This window comes from Narcine bancroftii, chromosome 1 (assembly GCF_036971445.1).
Source record: "Narcine bancroftii isolate sNarBan1 chromosome 1, sNarBan1.hap1, whole genome shotgun sequence".
Classification (NCBI taxonomy): domain Eukaryota; kingdom Metazoa; phylum Chordata; class Chondrichthyes; order Torpediniformes; family Narcinidae; genus Narcine; species Narcine bancroftii.
This window is the reverse complement of record NC_091469.1, coordinates 56,521,416-56,541,382: the sequence shown is the minus strand read 5'-3', so window position 1 is coordinate 56,541,382 and position 19,967 is coordinate 56,521,416. Positions and strand designations below refer to the sequence as shown.

The 19,967-nt window shown below is 43.9% G+C and overlaps 1 protein-coding gene across 14 annotated transcripts in view; it reads right to left on the bottom strand.

Moving 5' to 3' along the window:
* LOC138758400 (transcription factor RFX3-like) overlaps positions 1–19,967 on the bottom strand; it is a 342,380-nt gene that overhangs the window by 59,985 nt on the left and 262,428 nt on the right. For all 14 annotated transcript variants that reach the window (XM_069927263.1, XM_069927325.1, XM_069927330.1 and 11 more), the window contains 4 exons: positions 8,706–8,824; positions 7,991–8,106; positions 5,321–5,472; positions 1,321–1,418 (listed from right to left, as the gene is read on the bottom strand). In XM_069927263.1, the coding sequence (XP_069783364.1) occupies positions 1,321–1,418; positions 5,321–5,472; positions 7,991–8,106; positions 8,706–8,824 (485 nt within the window). The remainder of the gene's footprint in view (positions 1–1,320; positions 1,419–5,320; positions 5,473–7,990; positions 8,107–8,705; positions 8,825–19,967) is intronic.

Genomic DNA, 19,967 nt, shown 5'->3' with positions numbered 1-19,967 from the left:
GAGCAGGAGGAAAGGAGACAGATGGATGGGGAAGACAGGGAGACAAGGAGTGGCTCAACATAAATCAGAGACTCAATGTTAATGGTATCCTATTGGAGAGTGCCCAGACAGAATATTAACTGTTGCTTCTGGAATTTATGAGTGGCCTTAGTTGGGCAATGCATGAGGTCATGGACAGACATGTCAGCGCAGGATCAGGACACGGAATTGAAATGGTTGGTCACCGGGAGATCCCCACCATTGTTGTGATTAGAGTTGTGGTTAGAGCAAAGGCATTCTCCCAGTCTGCGTCCAGTCTCTCTAATGCAGAGAAGGCCACAGCAGGAGCTCTGAATCTAGCATATGACCCCTATAGTTAAGTGTTGTTTTGGGCCCTGAATGGTGGTGAGTGAGCCCAAGTGCCCAAGTGGGCCTTGAATGGGTCCAAGTGCAGCAGTTCCTGCAGTCACAAGGGTAAGTACCAAGTGGGAAGGGATGAGGGAGCAGTCCCTGTGAAAGATGGAGAGGGGAGGAAAGGGGAAGATGTGTCGAGTGTAGGATCATGTTGAAGATCGATAATATGTTGCATGCAGAGGGTGGGAGGCATAGTAGATTATGTAGATGGAAATACAAAAATTACAATTTGTTAAGAAGTTAGGCAAAAGTGTGTCAGTTGTATTTTCACACATGAAAATATGATACTCTTATCTGAACCCAGGATGGATAGATTTGATGTGAAAGGTGTCACATTTAAATTTAGAGAAGATTTTCAAACACTGTGGAGAACCTTTTTGAATTACTTTCATAATTTTTGATTTAATATTAAAGTAAAATGTGTTGACTAATGAGGTAATTTATCACCCTGATAAGAATTCTGTCTTCCCTTTTTCTGGCCAAACAGCTTATTTCTTGGTAGTGGGTTTAGATTTTCTTTTTATCATAAAATAATAAAATATTAATACTAAGCAATTATGATTGAAAATGCGGGGTACCTTGGATGAAATGAGATGATTTAAGTGTAATGTATTTTCTGACTTTTAACATATATCCTTATGTACTCTATAATTTTTGATGTTGATATTGAAAAATTAAGAAAGTATTTTGTGAAAGGCAAATAGCTTGTAATAATGCAATAGTTAAAAAGAGTGGTAGTCTTTTTATCCAAATGTTTAGATATAAAGGTAACAAAGCTTTTTTGAGTGCGCAGAAAGATCTAACAAAAGATCGACTGACCTTGCAAATTAATAATACAGATTAATTTGAATGTTATTAGGATGCAAGAGATAAATGATGAAAAATTACATAAGTTAAAATATCGAATGTTACATCCTTTAAACTTACCTTGGTGCGAACCATTTGCTGTGGAATATTGTTCATGGCATTTGTTAGCCATCCTTCAAGGCTTTTTGCAAAATTGCGAATGGCTTGGGTCAAGGCACCTAATAATGGAAAAGATGAATTATTAATTAATAGGAAGATTATTTTTCCAGAGTTGGAGTTATTATTCAATTGTCATTTTAAATACTACAGAACTTTATAATTTAAAATGAAACATCGCTAATGATAACCATATTAATATTGACAATATTTTTCACTGGCCTTTGTATGAACCAACATCATTAATCCCATGCAATGATAGCCAGAGTAATGCCAACAATATATTTCAAACAGGCGTGTGACTCAATTTCAGTTACCTTGTGCAATGATTTCACCAACAGGGAACAAAAAATAGCCATTTAATGACAAGCTCTTTCTCACCAAATAATTGAACTTATCTTCATGTTCTTATCCTTGACTTTCTTTGAATGGATATTGATATTTCACCTCTACCGCCAGGATATAACAGAAGACTATTTTTACCAAATTCCATCCTTTGATTGAACGTGATAACTGAAATGCTCATTATATCATTGCACTTATCCTATCCCTTTGTATGAAAACATAATTGGTCTCAAAAAAGTTATTTACAAAGTTAAAAGGGCAAAATTTTAAAAAAGCCTGAAGTACCTCTTCAGGCAGCTCAATAGAGCACAGGTTCTGTCCAAAACGTAAGTAAATTTTGTGAAAAGATCTGGACTTCCCACCCAAGTAAGGTCATATGAGATAGAAGATGCAATAAAGGTTCATCAGATTGTTACATGTGATTGTCCCATGAGGACAGATTAAGAAGGCTTGACCCACACTCTCCTGAGTCTAGAAGATATCTCAATGAAATATACAAAATTCCAACTGGAATTTACATCATAGATACAAGAATAATGTTAGGATGTCTAAACATGGAAAGGAACAAGGCACTACAGTCTCAAATGATAAGTCAGCCATTTTGAATTCAGAGGAAACTGCTTAATCTAAATAGTAGTGAATTTTTGGGAATTTCCTACTCAAGAGAACAGCAGGTACTCAGTATCTACAGTTCTCTTGATATTCAAAACAGATCAATAGATTTTTTTTAATCTTAAAGGATTCCAGAGCTATGCATTTAGTAGAATAAACTGGTACCAAAATTCAGAGCAGCCATTGTAGGACAGGTGCGAGGAGCCAAATGACCTACTAATTTCTTAAATAATACACAGGTTAGGAGGAATTCAGGTCGATTTTGTGAACTAGTGCTCCAGCATTGGGCATCCTTTGTTTCAATCAAGAAGAAAACTGGAGAGCCACAAATCAATCTTAACTATTTTCCACTGAACCTCCCTTTTCCAAAAAGAGTACTGCATCAATTACCATGGCACTGTTTTAAGAAAACAGGAAAAAAATAAACAAGAGCACACTTTATTGCCAGAAAAATCTAAAGAACATTTTTAAATTCCAAATAAAACAGACACTAAATAGAATGCAAAGAATGAATAAAAAAAGAATTTAAGGAAAGTTTTATGAGATGAAAAATAAAATTAAGGCTTTAAAAACAGGGATACAGATGGGATGAGAGTGATTTTAAGAGAAAGACAGATCATGGTGGCTGAGGATCTGCTATAGATATGTTATGTAACAAAGATAATACATTCTGTTTAATGCGATTATAAGTTTCCAATGTTCAATGCAATAAACAGAACCAGATTCATCATCAATTTGCATGCATATTGTCAGTATAAACAAGGTATAAGATTTAAAATTATTTTATTGTCATGTAATAAAACAAATGTAATATTATACAAAATTGCATTTAATCTGATGTAAAGCAGACAAAGATCCACCAACATCATTGACCGGCTCCCCTTACAGTCAGAGAAAGAGAAGCAAAAGTGAATCCCTTCGGAGTCACTGAGAGTCTGTAGATTCATCTCCAGTGCTCCCATAGGCTCTGATTCACACAGAGTTCAGTCAAAACCATTGGCAACCTGAGCTCCACGTCCAAACCATTGACACAATCAGAAGCCTTCAGCACCCTCTTGCATCACAGTTCCGATACCTGGTACTTCTTCAGTCAGTCACTAGCCAGTCTCCAGCAGTCTGCAGTCTGGTGTGAGTCCTTTGGCTGCAAATTGCAGCTGTCTGTGTGGGTTCCTTGCCTCGAGTGGCCAAAAGCCTGTCACCCGTCTGTTCTTCATTTTCAGAGCCCTTCACTGGTCCACCATTGTGGTTACCATCCTGTAGGGTCATCTCCTCTGCTTCTCCTTCTCAGATGGAGAGTGGTCTCCCCGTTTTTTGGTGCCCTGTGCCAGCCTTCTTCTCTCCTGAAGTTTATAACCCCTTGAGACCACTGCTGAGTACAGGTGCCACTACCTTGGGCACAGACCCTGCAGTTGTAGGGTTGGAGGAAACTGGGGCACCCATGGAAAACTCATACAGACACGAGGAGAATGTACAAATTCTTTACAGTGCCGGATCGCTGGCACTGTAATAGTGTGGTGCTCACCGCTACGCTAACTGTGCCCCCTAATAGTATGATCTAGAGTAGAATCTTCAACTGGAAGGCTGGCTTCCAGCTTATTGGCAATGCCCAACGTATCACAGAACCTCTTGCAGTGTCAGTATCAGCCTGTGTTGGCAGATGGCCTTAGATAACCAGTAAGATCAGACATCACGCTCTGCAGATGTCGGTTTTTTAAAAAACCTATTCAGGAAAAAAAAGTAAAATTAAATGGACCAAACAAACACTGTCCATTCTCATAATTATCTTAAATAAAAATATAATTATTACTTTTTTTTGACAGTACCCTTCTGCCATTTAATGGCCTTACTGCACTTGCATTGGGTTAACTTGGCATGGGTTTAGCTGGCAGATTTTGCATCTGGTCCTGGTGTTCCATGCCAGCATTACAGCTTAGTGTCAGGATTACCCTGCTATGGCAGACCTTTAACACTGGTCCTATAACTTTTCCAAATTCAATTTTAATATTTTGGTTAAAATAGGACAAGTTATTCACAGCTTTATGGGGGAATGAATTCCAAAGATATAACCCTTTGAGAAATAAATTCTTCCTCATAACAGTATCAAAAGAGTCCAGTATCACAATATCATACTCAGGTAAATGACTGGAAGGTTTCAATAAGATTGCCTCTCATTCTTCTAACTTCAATGAATACAGACTAAACCTGTTCAATCCTTTCTCATCAATAATCGTTCCAAGCTTTGAACATCTTAGTGAACTCTCTCTGAATTGTTTGCAATATCTTTCCTTAGATAGTTGATAAATAGAGTATAATTTGGGAAAATATAAAATTGTTCATGTTAAAATATAAAAATGAATGATACAATGTAAATTAAGGAAAAATTGCAAAAAGCTGCAAGCTAAAAGGATTTGGGGGTCCTCATGCTCGTGTACTGTTGCAGCAAGGAATCTAGAAGGTTAAAAAAATGCTGGTTTTTATTTCAAGAGGTTTGGAGGATAAAAGTAAGGAAATCACACAAGATACTAGCTGTATCTAGCGTACTGTGCACAATTTTTCGTCCCCTTATATAAGGAAAGATATTTGCCTACTTTATCGATTAATATCTCATTGTAAACTTCTGTATCCTTCCCACTGCTTGTCTTCCCACAACCTTTTATATAACCTACAAATTTGGCTACAGTGCAAAAACTTGCTTCCTTTAAATTATTAATATATTTAAGTATTTTATTTCCTAACCATGTTTTCTTAAAATAACCTCATTTCGGTTCCTCCATTATTTTTGCTTTCTCTTATGATTTGTTTTCAATTTAATGCACCGTGAACAGGGCATTGTGTACCTGCTACCACAGACACATCACTAATATAACTTAAAAACATGGAAAATAAAAATATCATCAAAAAAAAAGAAGAAAAAAAAAGAAAAAAAAAATATCATCAAGGCTCAATGAGTACACAAAATAAATAGATCTGAATCAAATTTAGAAAAACTGCCCATAGGACTACTTACTAGGAATAGGTCTGAGGACATCTGGGATAAGAATTTCCACCAGAGCCTGGTACATTACATGATCACAGGTGCACATCCACTTGAGGACAGAATCATTCTTGCACAGAGCAATAAGCTTTGCCTTTGGAAGTCTACCTTCTATTTCATTTTCACTGTAGAACACATATGGAATTAAATTAGTAATAATTAACACACCAGTGACAAATTGTGAATTATTATCTGCAATTTTAGGATGTATTGTTAGATCCCTGGCCTAAAAGATTCTATAAAGGCCAATGGGACCCAACTTAACATGCCAAAGGCATCAGCAGTTTTGGTATATTAGATTGAGGTAACCTGCCTTAATCAAATCCTTTCAAACTGAAAAGGTATAAATTTCCATTCCAAAATGTACAGATGAACAGGACATATTTGCATAATCAAACAGTTAGCTGTTTCAGATGCTGCTCAAGAGAATTTAAACCTGGAACTTTACGAAAGGAAAAAAATTGAAGTCGTGCCCCTAAATAATTAAAGCTGTTTAATGTAATGAACAATAATGAACATTTGTTTAATATGGATGTTCGTGCTGACATTAGTGTGGAACTGGGAGAGTGGGAAACAGACAACAGCATTGCTCCACAGGATCCAACTGCTCAGTCCGAATGCCAACAACTTGATACAGGCTTTAAATGGTCAATAAAAGAAGCCAACAATATTTTTAACTAAAATTCTGCAATTGTGGGGTCTGTGCATCCTTGGAGTGTGTTCTTAGCAGCAGCCATAAGGGGTTGCAGGCTCTGGAGGAGCAGAGGAACGACACAGGGCATCACAAAGGGGAAGAACACCCCCTGTTGAGAAGTATAGGAGATGACGCTACAGGATGGTGACCACAGCAGCAGACCAGTGAGGGACACAGTAGATGAAGGTCCCAAACAGTCTGTGGGCTGCTGGCACCTTGCGGTTGAAGGACCCATACAAGCTGAAGAGTGCTTGAAACTGGCTCATGGGAACCAGGATTTGGAAGTGAGATTCAAGACGGTGCTAAGGGCAAGAAGGGCTCCTGAAGGGCCTTAGGCACTGAAGTTTTCCTGATTATATCAGAGGTTTGGATCTGGAGCTTGGGTTGCCAATGGATCAAATAGGGTCCGTGTGGCTGCAGGAGCACTGGGAGTGAATCCATGGACACTCATTGTCCCTGAAAGAACTCTCTTTTGATTCTCTTTCTCTTGCTGTAAGGGGGAGCCATGCAATACTAATGGTGACCCTTTGTCTTACAGCAGGCAATGCAAAATTGGATAAAATTGCTCTACATGGACATCTGTAGCAAAGTCCAAGTTAATGGGTGGGAAACAGATACCTTCCCTATCAAGTCTGGAGTCAGGCAAAGTTGCCTGCACTCTTCAGTCTTATTTGTGTGCTGCATAAGCCCTTTGCTGAATTCATCAGGAGGGATGAGGGCATAAGAGGAATGATGTTGCCAGGTAGTGGAGGGACTCATGTCAAAGCCTCCATGTGCATGGACAATGTAACCATCTTCTGTTCAGACCCACAATTGGTCTGCAAACTGATCAGCATCTATGGCCATTTTGAGTTTGTATTGGGAGCTAGGCTAAACCGGAAGAAGAGTGAGGCAATGCTCTTCATTAACAGTTCTGATTGGTCCACTGTACCCTTCATAGTCATATCTTACTACCTAAAGGTATTGGGGATCTGGTTTGGAGGAGCCAAGGCTTACAACAAAAATTTGTCTCAAAGATCCCCAGAAATTGGGTATGTGGCCAGTGGTCAACATAGAGTGTCCTGCAAGCACAGGTCAGTTTAGATGGATTTTCTGCATTAAATATCCCAAATCTAAGCCATGCATTGTGGAGCTGTATTGAACAAAGCCAAACTCTTCGTCTGAGGGGTGAAAAATTAACTGTAATTCTCGATTGCCAATGCATGCATTCTATTAGTTATTTTCAAAATTAGCACAGATTATCTTTGAGGAAGGAATTTTTAAAAATGCAGAGAAATTAAACTTCATTATACCCATTTGAGCCTAAAAATAACCAACTTTTGAGGATTGTATCCAAAATCCTTTCGACACCTGAAATAGGTGTGAAGGCTTCAGAGATCTTTAGGGAACTCCTTAACCAGAATGGTTAGTACAGTGTGAAGTATGGAGAAAGAACTGTTGTGTGATAAAATGTAGCTGCTGTTAAAGACATCTACTTTTCTACTTAACTTTTGGGCTTGTTACATCCTTTCTTTTTTTATCCAGCCTACCACCCCCGCCCATCCCCCTCACAATCCAGAACATACCTGTGGTCCGAAGATTGCAGATGCTGGAATCTGAAGTAAACACAATTTGCTGGAGGGACTCACCAGCATTAGTGGGAGAAAAAGAATGGTCGATGATTCAGGCTAGAGCCCTTCATCAAGAATTCATCAATACCTGTGGTTTATTGCAACTGTGTATCAGAGCGCTTTTATTTGTGTGTGCTCTCTGTGGAAATAGAGCAAGTGCTGGCAGCTTGCCTATATCATTAAAAAGATGTCTTGGGTACAATTCTAGATGAAGCTCTGCTGAGAACTTTGCTGCACTTTATTTTGGGCTGCAAAAGGGCTTAAACTAATTTCTACCTCATTAAGTTCAATAAAACTGTTTAATGTATGAAAGTCACAAAAATCTGAGTCAGAACTTGCCTGGTTTGATTGATAGTAGTCCCATCAGTTGAAAGAGATGGACTATAGTGCCAAAATGTTTGCCACAGCTTTTCAATGAGGCTAAATTGAAGATTCACTACCACATCCAGTATTGCCTTTAAGACAACAAATTAAAATGTTAGCAAAAAGGTACAGTATAAAGGATTCAATAGACATTTCTCTTGCCTTTGGATGAGAATCTAGAATCTTTGAAAATGACAAAATAAAGATATAGATTTGGTTATTTCTTGTACTGTAGTGGACTGCACTGATCCACAAGCGAACCAGGTCACAGAGGTGAAGGGTCACAATGGTCCTGGTGAGAGGTTGGGGGGAAGGGTGCAAAGGATCATGGGAGTTGTGCTGATAAGCTCTTGGAGAGTTCCAGTAAAGTCAGTTGGTTGGTTCAACTCATTCACAGCTTCTGTGTGGTTGTTTTCTCTTTCGTTTGCTGGACAGCACATTGACCACAGTATAATATTTTAAAACTTGGTGCTCTCAGCCAAAAATATGGAATGCCAAAAGAAATAGTGAAATGAATAAAGGATATTAATCACAGTGATGAAAAATGTGAATACTATATGATTTTGATTTGGTCTAAAAGTTTCAACAACAACTATACTGGAATTCCACAAGTTAAACAATAAATAGTTCACTTTTAAGAGGGCTATATTTTGAATTTGATGAAAGTAATTAATGCACATAAATTTCATACCTCACAGTGCTCTCTGTAGAGAATCTGTAGTGTTCTGATGTCCTCGACAATGATGCCACTCAACAAGGAACTATCTCCAATCTCAAGCTCTATAAATTCAGGAAGAGCACGAGAGGCATCTATCAGGGGAATTAAAAAAAAATAGAATTTTTGACACAGTTCAGAAGATGAGACAAAACCATGCTTTGTTTATTGACAGCAGAGTCTCTTCTGAATTTTGCAAGCAGTAACTCAAGAGTAATCAAGAATGTACCTGATAGAGCAATGAATATACCATAAATCAGCATCTGTGCCACCTTGCACTTCTTGGAGACTGTATAATGGGGAAGTGGGTTGAAAATTTAGACTGTAGCAATGAGAAGTTGAAAATGTCTGTCAGTTTGTTCACAGAGATTTTAAGGACATAGCCAGATACATTGTCTGCCTGGATGTTTTCTGTGGATTCACCCTCTTGAAGGTTCTTTTAAGTGAGCCTACAGTTGCTGGGGTCTGTGGGAGGTCACAAGGGTGCATTATTATTTTCCGTTTTGAAGAGACCATTGAGGACATTGGGCTCATCTGGAAAAGATACATTGTAGTTAACGATACTCTTGTTGGTGGTACGCCATTAGGCAGGTGAACTGGCCCCACTTGTCACGCAAGCGGCGGGGCAGCTGGCCAAAACGGCGCCGCCGGGGGTTTCCTCCCGACCTCGGCACTAGGCTCAGAAGCCCGCGCTTGGCGACCCACGTGATGCCCCGGCAGCGTCGGGGCCCCCAGAGTGGTTCTCAGCCAGGTCCGGGCTGGGAACGTATGGAGATAAGACCAGCCAGGCAGCCGACAATAAATCAGTTTTGCTCACTGAACTCAACCCATCAGTGTAGCCACAGCTACAATTGGTGGCCCCGATAGATTCAAACGTCTTTGAACCCGACATGAACAACCCTTCGATCAACACTATAGCCATAAAGCTTCCTGACTTCTGGGTTCAGGAACCGGGGACCTGGTTCAGCCACACAGAGGCTCAGTTTCACCTCCGCCAGATTTAATTGGATTCGACCAAGTTTTGCCATGTGGTCGCCGCCCTGGACCAGGCCACCGCCAAACGAATACTGCACCTCGTTCAGCACCCACCAGCGGAAGATAAATACGGGGTCATCAAGCAGGTGCTCACCGGTTCCCTCCGTCTCTCCAGGCACTAGCGTGCTGCTCGGATGATGCGCCTCGACGCCTTTGGGGACAAAACTCCAATCGAGTTGATGGATGAGATGCTCATGCACATGGGCGATCACACCAACTGCCCACTCTTCGAGCGCATCTTCCTCGACCATCTGCCTGAAGACATCCAGCTGTTACTGTCCCAGGAGAGCTTCATTGACCCTAGGAAGGTCGCTCAAAAGGCTCAGGAGCTATGGCTCGAATGAAGTCCAGTAGGTTATGGGTCACGGGCATGACCACACCAAGCCTTCGTCTAGTGCTGCGGTGGAAGCAGGTCATCCACTTCAGGCCTCTGCTTCTTCCACCAGTACTGGGGAGCCAAGGCTTGGAAGTGTCGTCAGCCCTGCTTGTTCCAGGGAAATGAGCAGGCCAGCTGCTGTTGATGGCTGCGGCGGCTGGCCAAGAACACAGCCTTCTCTACCTGTGGGATTCAGTCAGTGGCCGACGCTTCGTCTTCGACACCGGCGCCCAGATCAGCGTCATCCTGGCCACAGCCATCGAGTCCCAGAACCGGCTTCGAGGACCTCCCCTCCATGCAGCCAATTCGACAGAGATCCGAACGTATGGAGACAAGACCGTCCACTTCCAGATTGGACAGCAGAAGTTCTCGTGGAGGTTCACCGTTTCGTACCTCCCAACCACCATCCTGGGTGTCGGCATTTTCCTCGCCCACGGACTCCTGGTCAACATTCGAGGTAGGCGACTGGTAGACGCCCGTACCTTCCAATCCGTTCGCCTGAACGCCTCCTGCACAGAGCAACCACAGATGGCCACGGTCAGCACGCCCAAGGACAAGTTTCAGCATATCCTGGACGAGTTCCCATCCATCCTCATGCTGCAATTCTCTGCTGCCTCACCACACCACGGGATGTTTCATTACATCCCCATCCAAGGCCCGCCGGTCCAGGCCAAGGCACGTCGGCTCCCGCTGGATAGGCTCCAGAGAGCGAAGGAAGAGTTCTCGCATTTGCAGGACCTGGGGATCATTCGACGCTCCGACAGTCCTTGGGCCTCACCACTCCACCTGGTCCCGAAAGCCTCTGGCGGCTGGCGCCCCTGTGGAGATTATCGACGGCTTAACAACGCGACAGTACCTGACGTTACCCGATCCCTCACATCCAGGACTTTATGGCCTACCAGCATGGCGCAAGGGTATTCTCCAAGGTCAACCTGGTGCGCAACTATCACCAAATCCCGGAGCACCCCGAGGACATACCCAAATTGGCCATCATCACCCCCTTCGGCTTGTTTGAGTTCCTATGCATCCCATTCAGGCTCAAGAACGCCACCCAGACCTTCCAGCGCCCCATGGACACAGTGGGCAGGGATTTGAATTTCATATTCATTTACCTGGACGACATCCTTGTCGCCAGCAGAGACTGGGCATAACACAAGTATCACCTATGCACCCTCTTCTCCAGACTGGCTGACTTCGGCCTAACCATCAATCCGGTCAAATGCCAGTTCGGGAAAGAGTCCATGATGTTCCTGGGCCATATCATCACGACCGAAGGAGCTACACCTGCCGCTTCGAAGGTCGCTGCAGTCAGGAAGTTCCCATGCCAGGACAACCTCAAGGGGCTACAGGAGTTCGCGGGTATGGTCAATTTCTATAACCGCTTCATTCCAGGCGCTGTGTGCATCATCGTGGCCAAAGACAAGACACTCGCCTGGACTCCAGAGGCCAGCAGGGCATTCGAAGCCACGAAAGATGCCCTCGCGAAGGCTACCCTGTTCATCCACTCATGCACCAACCTGCATATGGCGCTCTCCGTCGATGCCTCTGCCGAAGCCGTCGGCGCAGTCCTGGAGCAGCAGGTGAACGGAGAGTGGAAACCACTGGCATTGTTTAGCCGACTTCTTCGCCCGCCAGAGCGCAAGTATAGCGCTTTCGATCGTGAGTTGCTGGGCATGTACCTGGCGGTGCGTCATTTCTACTATTTCTTGGAGGGGAGGCCTTTCACCATTTTTACCGACCACAAACCCCTCACTCAGGCACTTGCTATGGCAAGAGATCCCTGGTCGGCCCGCCAACAGCGTCACCTCTCCTTCGTGTCGGAGTTCACCACCGACATCCAGAACAAGGCGGGGAAAGACAACATGGTTGTCTCACAACCGGCCATTTGCACGCTGACACCTGGCCTCAACATCGACCTGCTCGCCTGGGACCAGAAGTCCGACGAGATGTGGGCCTTCAGAACTGCCATCACAGGCTTGCGGTTCCAGGACCTCCCGACTCCTCACGGGGAGGGCACCGTTCTGTGCGATGTCTCCATGGGCACCCCACGTCCAGTGGTTCCCCAGCAGTGACGCAGGCAAGTCTTCCACCATATCCATGTCATTTGCCACCCTTCCATCAGGTATGGTGGCAGAAGGTTTCGTCTGGCACGGGCTTCGGAAGCAGATTGCGGACTGGGCCAGAACCTGCACCCATTGCCAGCTTTCCAAGGTACACAGGCACACCAGAGCGCCCGTTCAAAATTTCGAACACGTCCAGGAACAGTTCAGCCACATACATGTGGACATCATGGGACCCTTACCCGTTTCCCGAGGTAACCATTACCTTTTCACAGTGGTAGACCGCACCATTCGTTGGCCTGAGGCGATCCCGAGGCCAGATCCCTCCATGGACTCCTGCTCCCAAGCGCTTTTGAATGGTTGGGTTGCCCGGTTTGGTGTCCCGAACCACCTCACCAGTGATCGGGGCACCCAGTTCACTCTGGGCACAGCTCGCCAACAGGCTGGGGATCGAGTACATCACACCACGGCCTATCACCTACAGGCCAATGGGCTAGTCAAACGTTTGCACCGCCACCTTAAGTCGGCACTGATGGCCCACCTCACCGGCCCCGACTGGGTGGACGAGCTGCCTTGGGTGCTCCTGGGCATCCGCTTGACACCCAAAGAAGACCTACAGGTGTCATCAGCCAAGATGGTCTATGGTGCACCGCTAGCCCTACTCGAGTTCGTCAACGCACCTCACAACCCCCAGCAGTCACCACATGGTCTACTTCCCCACCTCCGGGCCCAGTTGTACTCCTTCACACCCCCACCACCACCCAGACACACCACATGGGCCTCATGTCCCCAGCGAGCTGTATTCTGCAGAGAACGTTTTTATCAGGCGGGGCCCGTCCACAGTACCTCTACAAAGACCATACGAAGGGCCGTACAAAGTCGTCCAGCATTCGGAATTCACTTTCACACTGGACATCAGTGGTAAGAGGGAACTGTTTACGGTGGACAAGTTAAAGCCAGCCCACCTCGACCCCACTGAGCCAGTAGTTGTGGCCCAACACAAGAAGCGAGGCCGCCCAACAAAAAAGGACATTGGTGTTGGTTCTGGGGGGGGGGGGGCTGTGTGGCGGTACGCCATTAGGCAGGCAAACCGGCTCCACTTGTCATGCACGGCAGCCGACCAAAATGGCGCCATCGGGGGTTTCCTCCCGACCTCAGTACCGGGCTCAGAAGCCCGCGCTTCGCGACCCACGTGATGCTCCGGTAGCGTCAGGGTCCCCAGCGTGGTTCTTAGCCAGGTCTGGGCTGGGAGTATAAGACCAACCAGGCAGCCTGCAATAAATCAGTTTTGCTCACTGAACTCAACCCATCTGGTTGTGCGATCCTTCAGTTAGCAGTGTAGCCGCCGCTACACTATCTTGTTTTGCCTTAGAGTTTGTGATGGCGTGCAAGTCCTGCCACAGCTGGAGATTGTACATCTGAGACTTCATCTTGGTCTAGACTTGTCTTTCCAGACATTTTCCTTCTGTATATTTCTGAATCACCTGATCTGAAAGCCACAGATCTGGTCCTCAACAGTTTGTGGATCTCTGGGTTCATCCATATCTGCTGATTAGGATACACCCAGATAGTCTTTGTAGGAACACATTCATCCATGTATTTCTTGATAAAACCGATAACAAATGTAACCATCTGCATATTCACTACCAAGTCCTTGAGCATGGCCCAATCTACTGCCTTCAGACAGTCATGAAGCTGCTCTTCTGCTCGCCAAACCAGCAATATACAGTCCTTCTCTACTGTGGATTGTTCTTCAGTTTCTGCCTGTACCCAGGAAGAAGCACAGCCTGGTAGTCTGACTTTCCAAAGAGAGAGTGAGGAATGGAGCAGTATGGTGGTGTAGCAATGGTTGAGTGTTGGATCCCCTGGTATCGTAGGTGGTAGTTTGGGAGAACCTTCTTTAAGCTGGCCTGATTGAAACCCCCAATGATGACTGAGAAGCATCAGGATACTCTATGTAATGTTTGTTGATAGTGGTGTGTAGATCCTCTAGTGCTAGCTTAATGTCTGCCTGTGGAGGAATGTAGACTGCAGTTAGGACAACGGAGGTTAATTCCTTCTGGAGGTAGAAGGGACAGCACTTCAGCATGACATGTTCCAGATGACAGAAGTAGCCATGGGATGGGGATGCCAGAATTAATCATGAACCAGACCCTGCCACCTATTCCTTTACCTGAGGACACAGTCTGGTCTATGAGACATAGGGAGAAACCTTCAGGCTGAAGGGATGAGTCTGGAGAGTTGGGAGTAAACTACGTCTCTGTGAAACAGAGTACAGGCAATTCCCCATGTTCCTCTGATACTGGAATCTTCCTCTTAAGTCATCAATTTTATTCTCCAGAGACTGTACATTTGGAAGATACCAGGAAGTACGGGGGCTGATCCCCAAGTTTCAATCTTACTTGAAGTCCACTCCGGCAATGTTTTCCATCATAAATGGGCTTCCAGATGCTGCATTTACTGACCTTTTGTGTTAGCAGTTCATTTATATGATTTAAAAGATTGTCAGTCCAAGCAATTGTTTTGCACTGTACTATGAAGCAGCCTGAAAACTTTCAAATACCAGCAATGTTATTACAGGACTTGCCCGCCAGGGGAGGGTGGAGGCTGCGAATCATTGTTTCAAATTGGTGATCATAAAATGACTAATTTCTTTAATTGGCTTAAAAGCCTGATATTTGTGCTGTTTTCTTTAGGTTTAGTGGATTTACATGTGAATATCTTAATTGGTGTTGGTTTCCCTGCTCTGCTTCTGGCAGCATATCGCCACTACTCATCCCCATCTTGGGATCTTGTCTTGTTAACTCTTAATTTTTTTACTGAATTTTCAAAAAGACCTAGAAAAATCGACACAGTAGTTGCCCCAAGGGTCATTAGCACAACACCTTTCCATGCACTTCATTATTAGGTTTACATTTTCAAATCACAATGATGAAATTATGAAGTGGATGGTCCCAGAAATTAGATGGCACAGCATCCACTTTAGGTGCCACTCAATCAAATTTGAATCTTCCAGGATTATATTGTATTGGAGATCATTTCTGGGTTAAATTATACATGTGCAAAACTGGTTTGGGCCCTTCCAAACACAATTTACATGAATCCTTTCTGCTTTATCCCAGGTCAAACACATACCAAATTATTACATCATTATGCAATTTATGTTATGCATAAATTTGCCTGTACTGACACAAATTTACTTGAGGTATCATTACGGTCAAGATTGGTGGATCAGCCATGCTAGGGTAGGAAGCAAATACGTGGGCATCATCGACAAAGAGACTAATCCCAGAATCTTCAGAGGATCCACTGGAATTATACAGGACTATGCTCTTGGAAGGCAGCATATCAGACTCCATGAGGCAGGACATCATTACCTTCATCTTCAAACAGAAGGTGGGGAAAGAGGATATCAGGAATTGGAGACCCATATATTGTTAAACATCGGTTACAAAATCCTGTCCAAATACATCGCCAAACAGGTCAAGTCTGCCCTGGGGCAGGTGATCCTCCCATACCATACCTGCAAGGTGCGGGGCAGGAAAATCTCTATCATCCTAGTGCTGCTCAGATATACCATTGCCTATGTGCAGAACAGGAGGATGGACATCTGCTTGATCAGCTTAAACCAGGAGAAGGATTTCGACTGGATATCGCAATGTACATGATGGACATCCACTCCAAAATGGGAAGAGAATCAGAAACTGGATTCAAATGTTCGAATTGGAAATCCATAGCACAGTCCAAATTAATGAGTGGGAAACAGATAGTTTCCCTATTAAGCCTAGGGTCAGGCAGGGTTGCCCACTCTCTCCAATCTTATTTGTGTTGTAAAACATAAAAATTTGCAGACATTATGGTTGAATTAAAAACGTAATGCTGAAAAAACTCAGCAGGTCAAACAATTTACTTTATATAGCAAAGATACATAACCAATGTTTCAGGCTTGAGCCCTTCATTAAGATATAAAAAAATGTAGGCTTGTGCCTGATCAAAACCTGATTTGTGTCCTGCATAGAACCCTTTGGTGAATCCATCGGAAAGGACAAAGGCATAACAAGAAAGACACCAGGCAGAAGAGGCACACAGGCCTCTGTACATTAGAAATGTTGTAATCTTTTGTACAGACACATGATTTGTCCACAGACTGATTAGCAGCTGCGGCCATTTTGAGCAGGTGCTGGGGTAAACCAGAAGAAGAGTGAGCCAATGCTCTTTAGCAACTCGTCTGACCGGACCACCATACCCTTCACAGTCAGATCTGACTACCTGAAGGTGTTGGGGAACTGGTTCGGAGGGGCCAAGACACTCAACATTAATTAGTCAGAGTGGATCGCAAAGCTCCACTAGAGATTGGGTCTGTGGGAACATAACTTCATCTCAATAACAGGGAAGAACCTGGACATCAGGTGTGTGGGCCTCTCGGTACTGCTGTAAGTAGCGCAGTGGCCTATCCTCTGTACTTCCATCCTGACGGTCATCAGAGCAGTCTTCCAGTTCATACGAGGATCGAGGATGGAAAGGTCCGAAGAGCTGCCATGTACAAGTTGCCAGACAATGGGGGCAAGGGCATATGTGGCCTTCATCCTGATGAGCACCTTCATGTGTGGCAGCAATAGGCTGCGCGTGGAACCAAAGTTCAAGGGCATCAAGTGCCTCTATGTGCTGAGGTTCTACCTGCCCCAGGTGTTGTGAAGGATGTCCTAGTCAGCTGAACTTTACTAAACCAACAATCCATCATGGAAAAGTTTTCTCCAGATGAACATTTTTGAATACAAGGCCATCAAGCAGTGTCAGCATGGACTGTCCTGCAGATACTGAGGACTTGATGGACACAGACTAAACTGTCCAGGTCATCTGGCAGAATACTTCATCACCACTGGACACAAAAGAGCACCAGAACTTGGCCTGGTTGGTGGTGATCTGAGCCCTCCAAGTCAGATGCTTCCTGTACAACTGGAATATCAATCACAACACACGTTGTCCCTGAAATGACCGCAGTGGAGTGGAGACAGTTGTCCAACTCTTTGCAGAATGCAAGTTTGCTAAGAGTGTGTGAAGAAGGATGTAAGGGTCCTTGTCACAGTTTATCCCCAGTGTGACAGAGAACTCTGATATACAGGCTGGTCCCAGGGCTGCACATGGAGTCAGACATCCACACCACCAATTCAGTGAAAAACGCACTTTGGTCTGCAGAAAACTGTTTGTCTTTCAGCAAACAGAGATATCGATGCGGGAATTCATTTTTAAAAAAAAAATTTAACTGAATTTTTAAATGTTAAAATTAGACATACAGCATGGTGACAGGCCATGTTGACCCATGAGCCCATGCTGCCCAATTACATCCAATTAACCTACAACCCCCGGTACATTTTGAACGGTGGGAGGAAACCGGAGCCCCCAGGGAAAACCCATGCAGACATGGGGAGACTGTACAAACCTTTTACAGGCAATGGAGGATTCGAACACCAGTTCTAATGGCTAATGCTGTAACAGCATTGTGCTAACTGCTATGCCAACTGTGCCACCCCACATTCCAGGCTGCAGGAGAATATGCTAATAGATGCACTCCAGCTTGGCGCAGCTAATGTGACGGTGCTGTGGGGAAGCACCACAGGAGAAGTCCTTCCATTTCCAGGTTTTGAAATCCTGAGACCAAGGGGAAGCTCCCCAAACAACAGTGGGGGCTGAAATGACAAGGTGCCTCAGTGGCGGCAATGGTGTAAATAAGAAGGAATGTAACAATATACATTGATGGAAATACATGATTTCATCCTTATTGTCAGAGTACATACATGACATCACATATATTCCCTGAGATTATTTTTCTTGAGGGTGAGGCAGTATTACCACTTATAGAAAAAAATGTACACAATGTACACATGTAAACAATAAAGAAATGTAAACAACTGACTACAATACAGAGACGATAAAAAAAACAAACAACAAAGTGCAAAGAATGTAAGAATCCTTAAATGAGTCCCTGATTGAGTTTGTTGTTGAGGAGTCTGATGGTGGAGGGGTAGCACATGTTCCTGAACCTGATGGTGTGAGTCTTGTGGCACCTATACCTCTTTCCTGATGGAAGCAACAAGAACAGAGAGTGTGCTCGGTGGTGTGGATACTTGATGATTAATGCTGCTCTCCGAAGGCAGAATTTACTGTAGATGTTCTCAATGGTGGTGAGGGTTTTATTGTGATGTCCTGGGCTGTGTTCACTACATTTTCCAGGGCTTTTGCTCGTGTGTATTGGTCTCCCCATATCAGACCGTGATATAGCCAGTCAGCACACTTTCCACCACACATCTGTAGAAATTTGCCAGGGTTTCCAATGCCAAACCAATCCTCCACAAATCCTTGTGGAAGTAGAGATGCTGACATGCTTTCTTCAAGATGCTATTGGTGTGTTGGGTCAAGGAAATATCCCCCATGATAGTGACTCCCAAGAATTTAAATTTTCTCACATCTCCACGTCTGATGCCCCAATGATCACTGGTTTTCCCTTCTTGAAGTCAACAATCAGCTCCTTGGTTATACTGACATCGAGAGCATGATTGTTGAAGGAGCACCATTCAGCAAAGTTTTCAATCTCCATCCTGTATGCTGACTCATCGCCCATTTTTATAAAATCCACTACCTTGGTATTGTCAATAAATTTGCAGATGGTGTTGTTGACATACCAAACAAAGGTCATAGGCTATAGTCATAGGTGTAAAGCGATGAGAAAAATGGAATAAGAACACAGCCCTGTGATGCTCCGGTACTGATGAAGATTGTGGAGGAGATGTTCATATCAAGGTCTGTAGGTGTGGAAATCAATGATCTATTTACACTGTAGGGTGCTGAGTTCCAGAACTTGGAGTTTGCTGATCAGTTTTGAGGGGATAATGGTGTTAAATGCTGAATTGTAGTCAATAAAGAACATCATGATGTATGCAACTTTGCTGTTCAGGTTTTTGAGGGATTTGTGTACAGCCAGTGAGATGGCTTCCACTGTAGACCTGCTGTTATGATAGGCAAATTGAAATGTATCCCTGTCACCGCTCAGACAGGAATTAATATGCTTCCACACCAGTCATTCAAAACACTTCATCACTGTTGATGTGAATACCACTGGTTGATAGTCATTTCGGCAGATTACCAAATTCTTCTTGGGCACGATTGATGCTCGTATGAAACAGGTGGGTACCACACCCTGCCAGAGTAAGATGTTTAAGATATCCATGAATACAGTGGTAAGTTAGTCAGCACAGACTTTTAATACTTAGCCGGGTACTCCATCCTGACCAGATGCTTTCCTCAGATTCACTCTCCTAAAGACAGCCCACACATCATCCTCGGAGATGGACAGGAAATGATCATCTGGAATCATGGAGTGTGCAGTGATGGTCCTTTCTTGTTCTTGTGGTTGAATCGGGCATAGAAGGCATTGAGTTCATCTGGGAGTGAAGCTTTGCACTGGATTTTGTTTTGTAGCAGGTCATGTCATTTGTCATGGATATAAAACTAAGGCTGTGAAGGAACCTTGCCTTGAACAGTTTTCCTATTGCAAATATTTTTTTTGTGAATAGCGTCTATATTTGGTCATTTTTTAAAAAAATCTCCTAATAATAAAGCAATCATAGGGTCAGGTTTTTCATTGCGATGAGAGATATGTGCCAGGCATTCTGCGAGAAGACCTTTGGTCACAGTCTTGTGTCTGGACTGCTCTCTCCATGGAGTTTAATTCACCTGCAGGTTCTTTCCAAATTACTGCTGCAGTTCTTT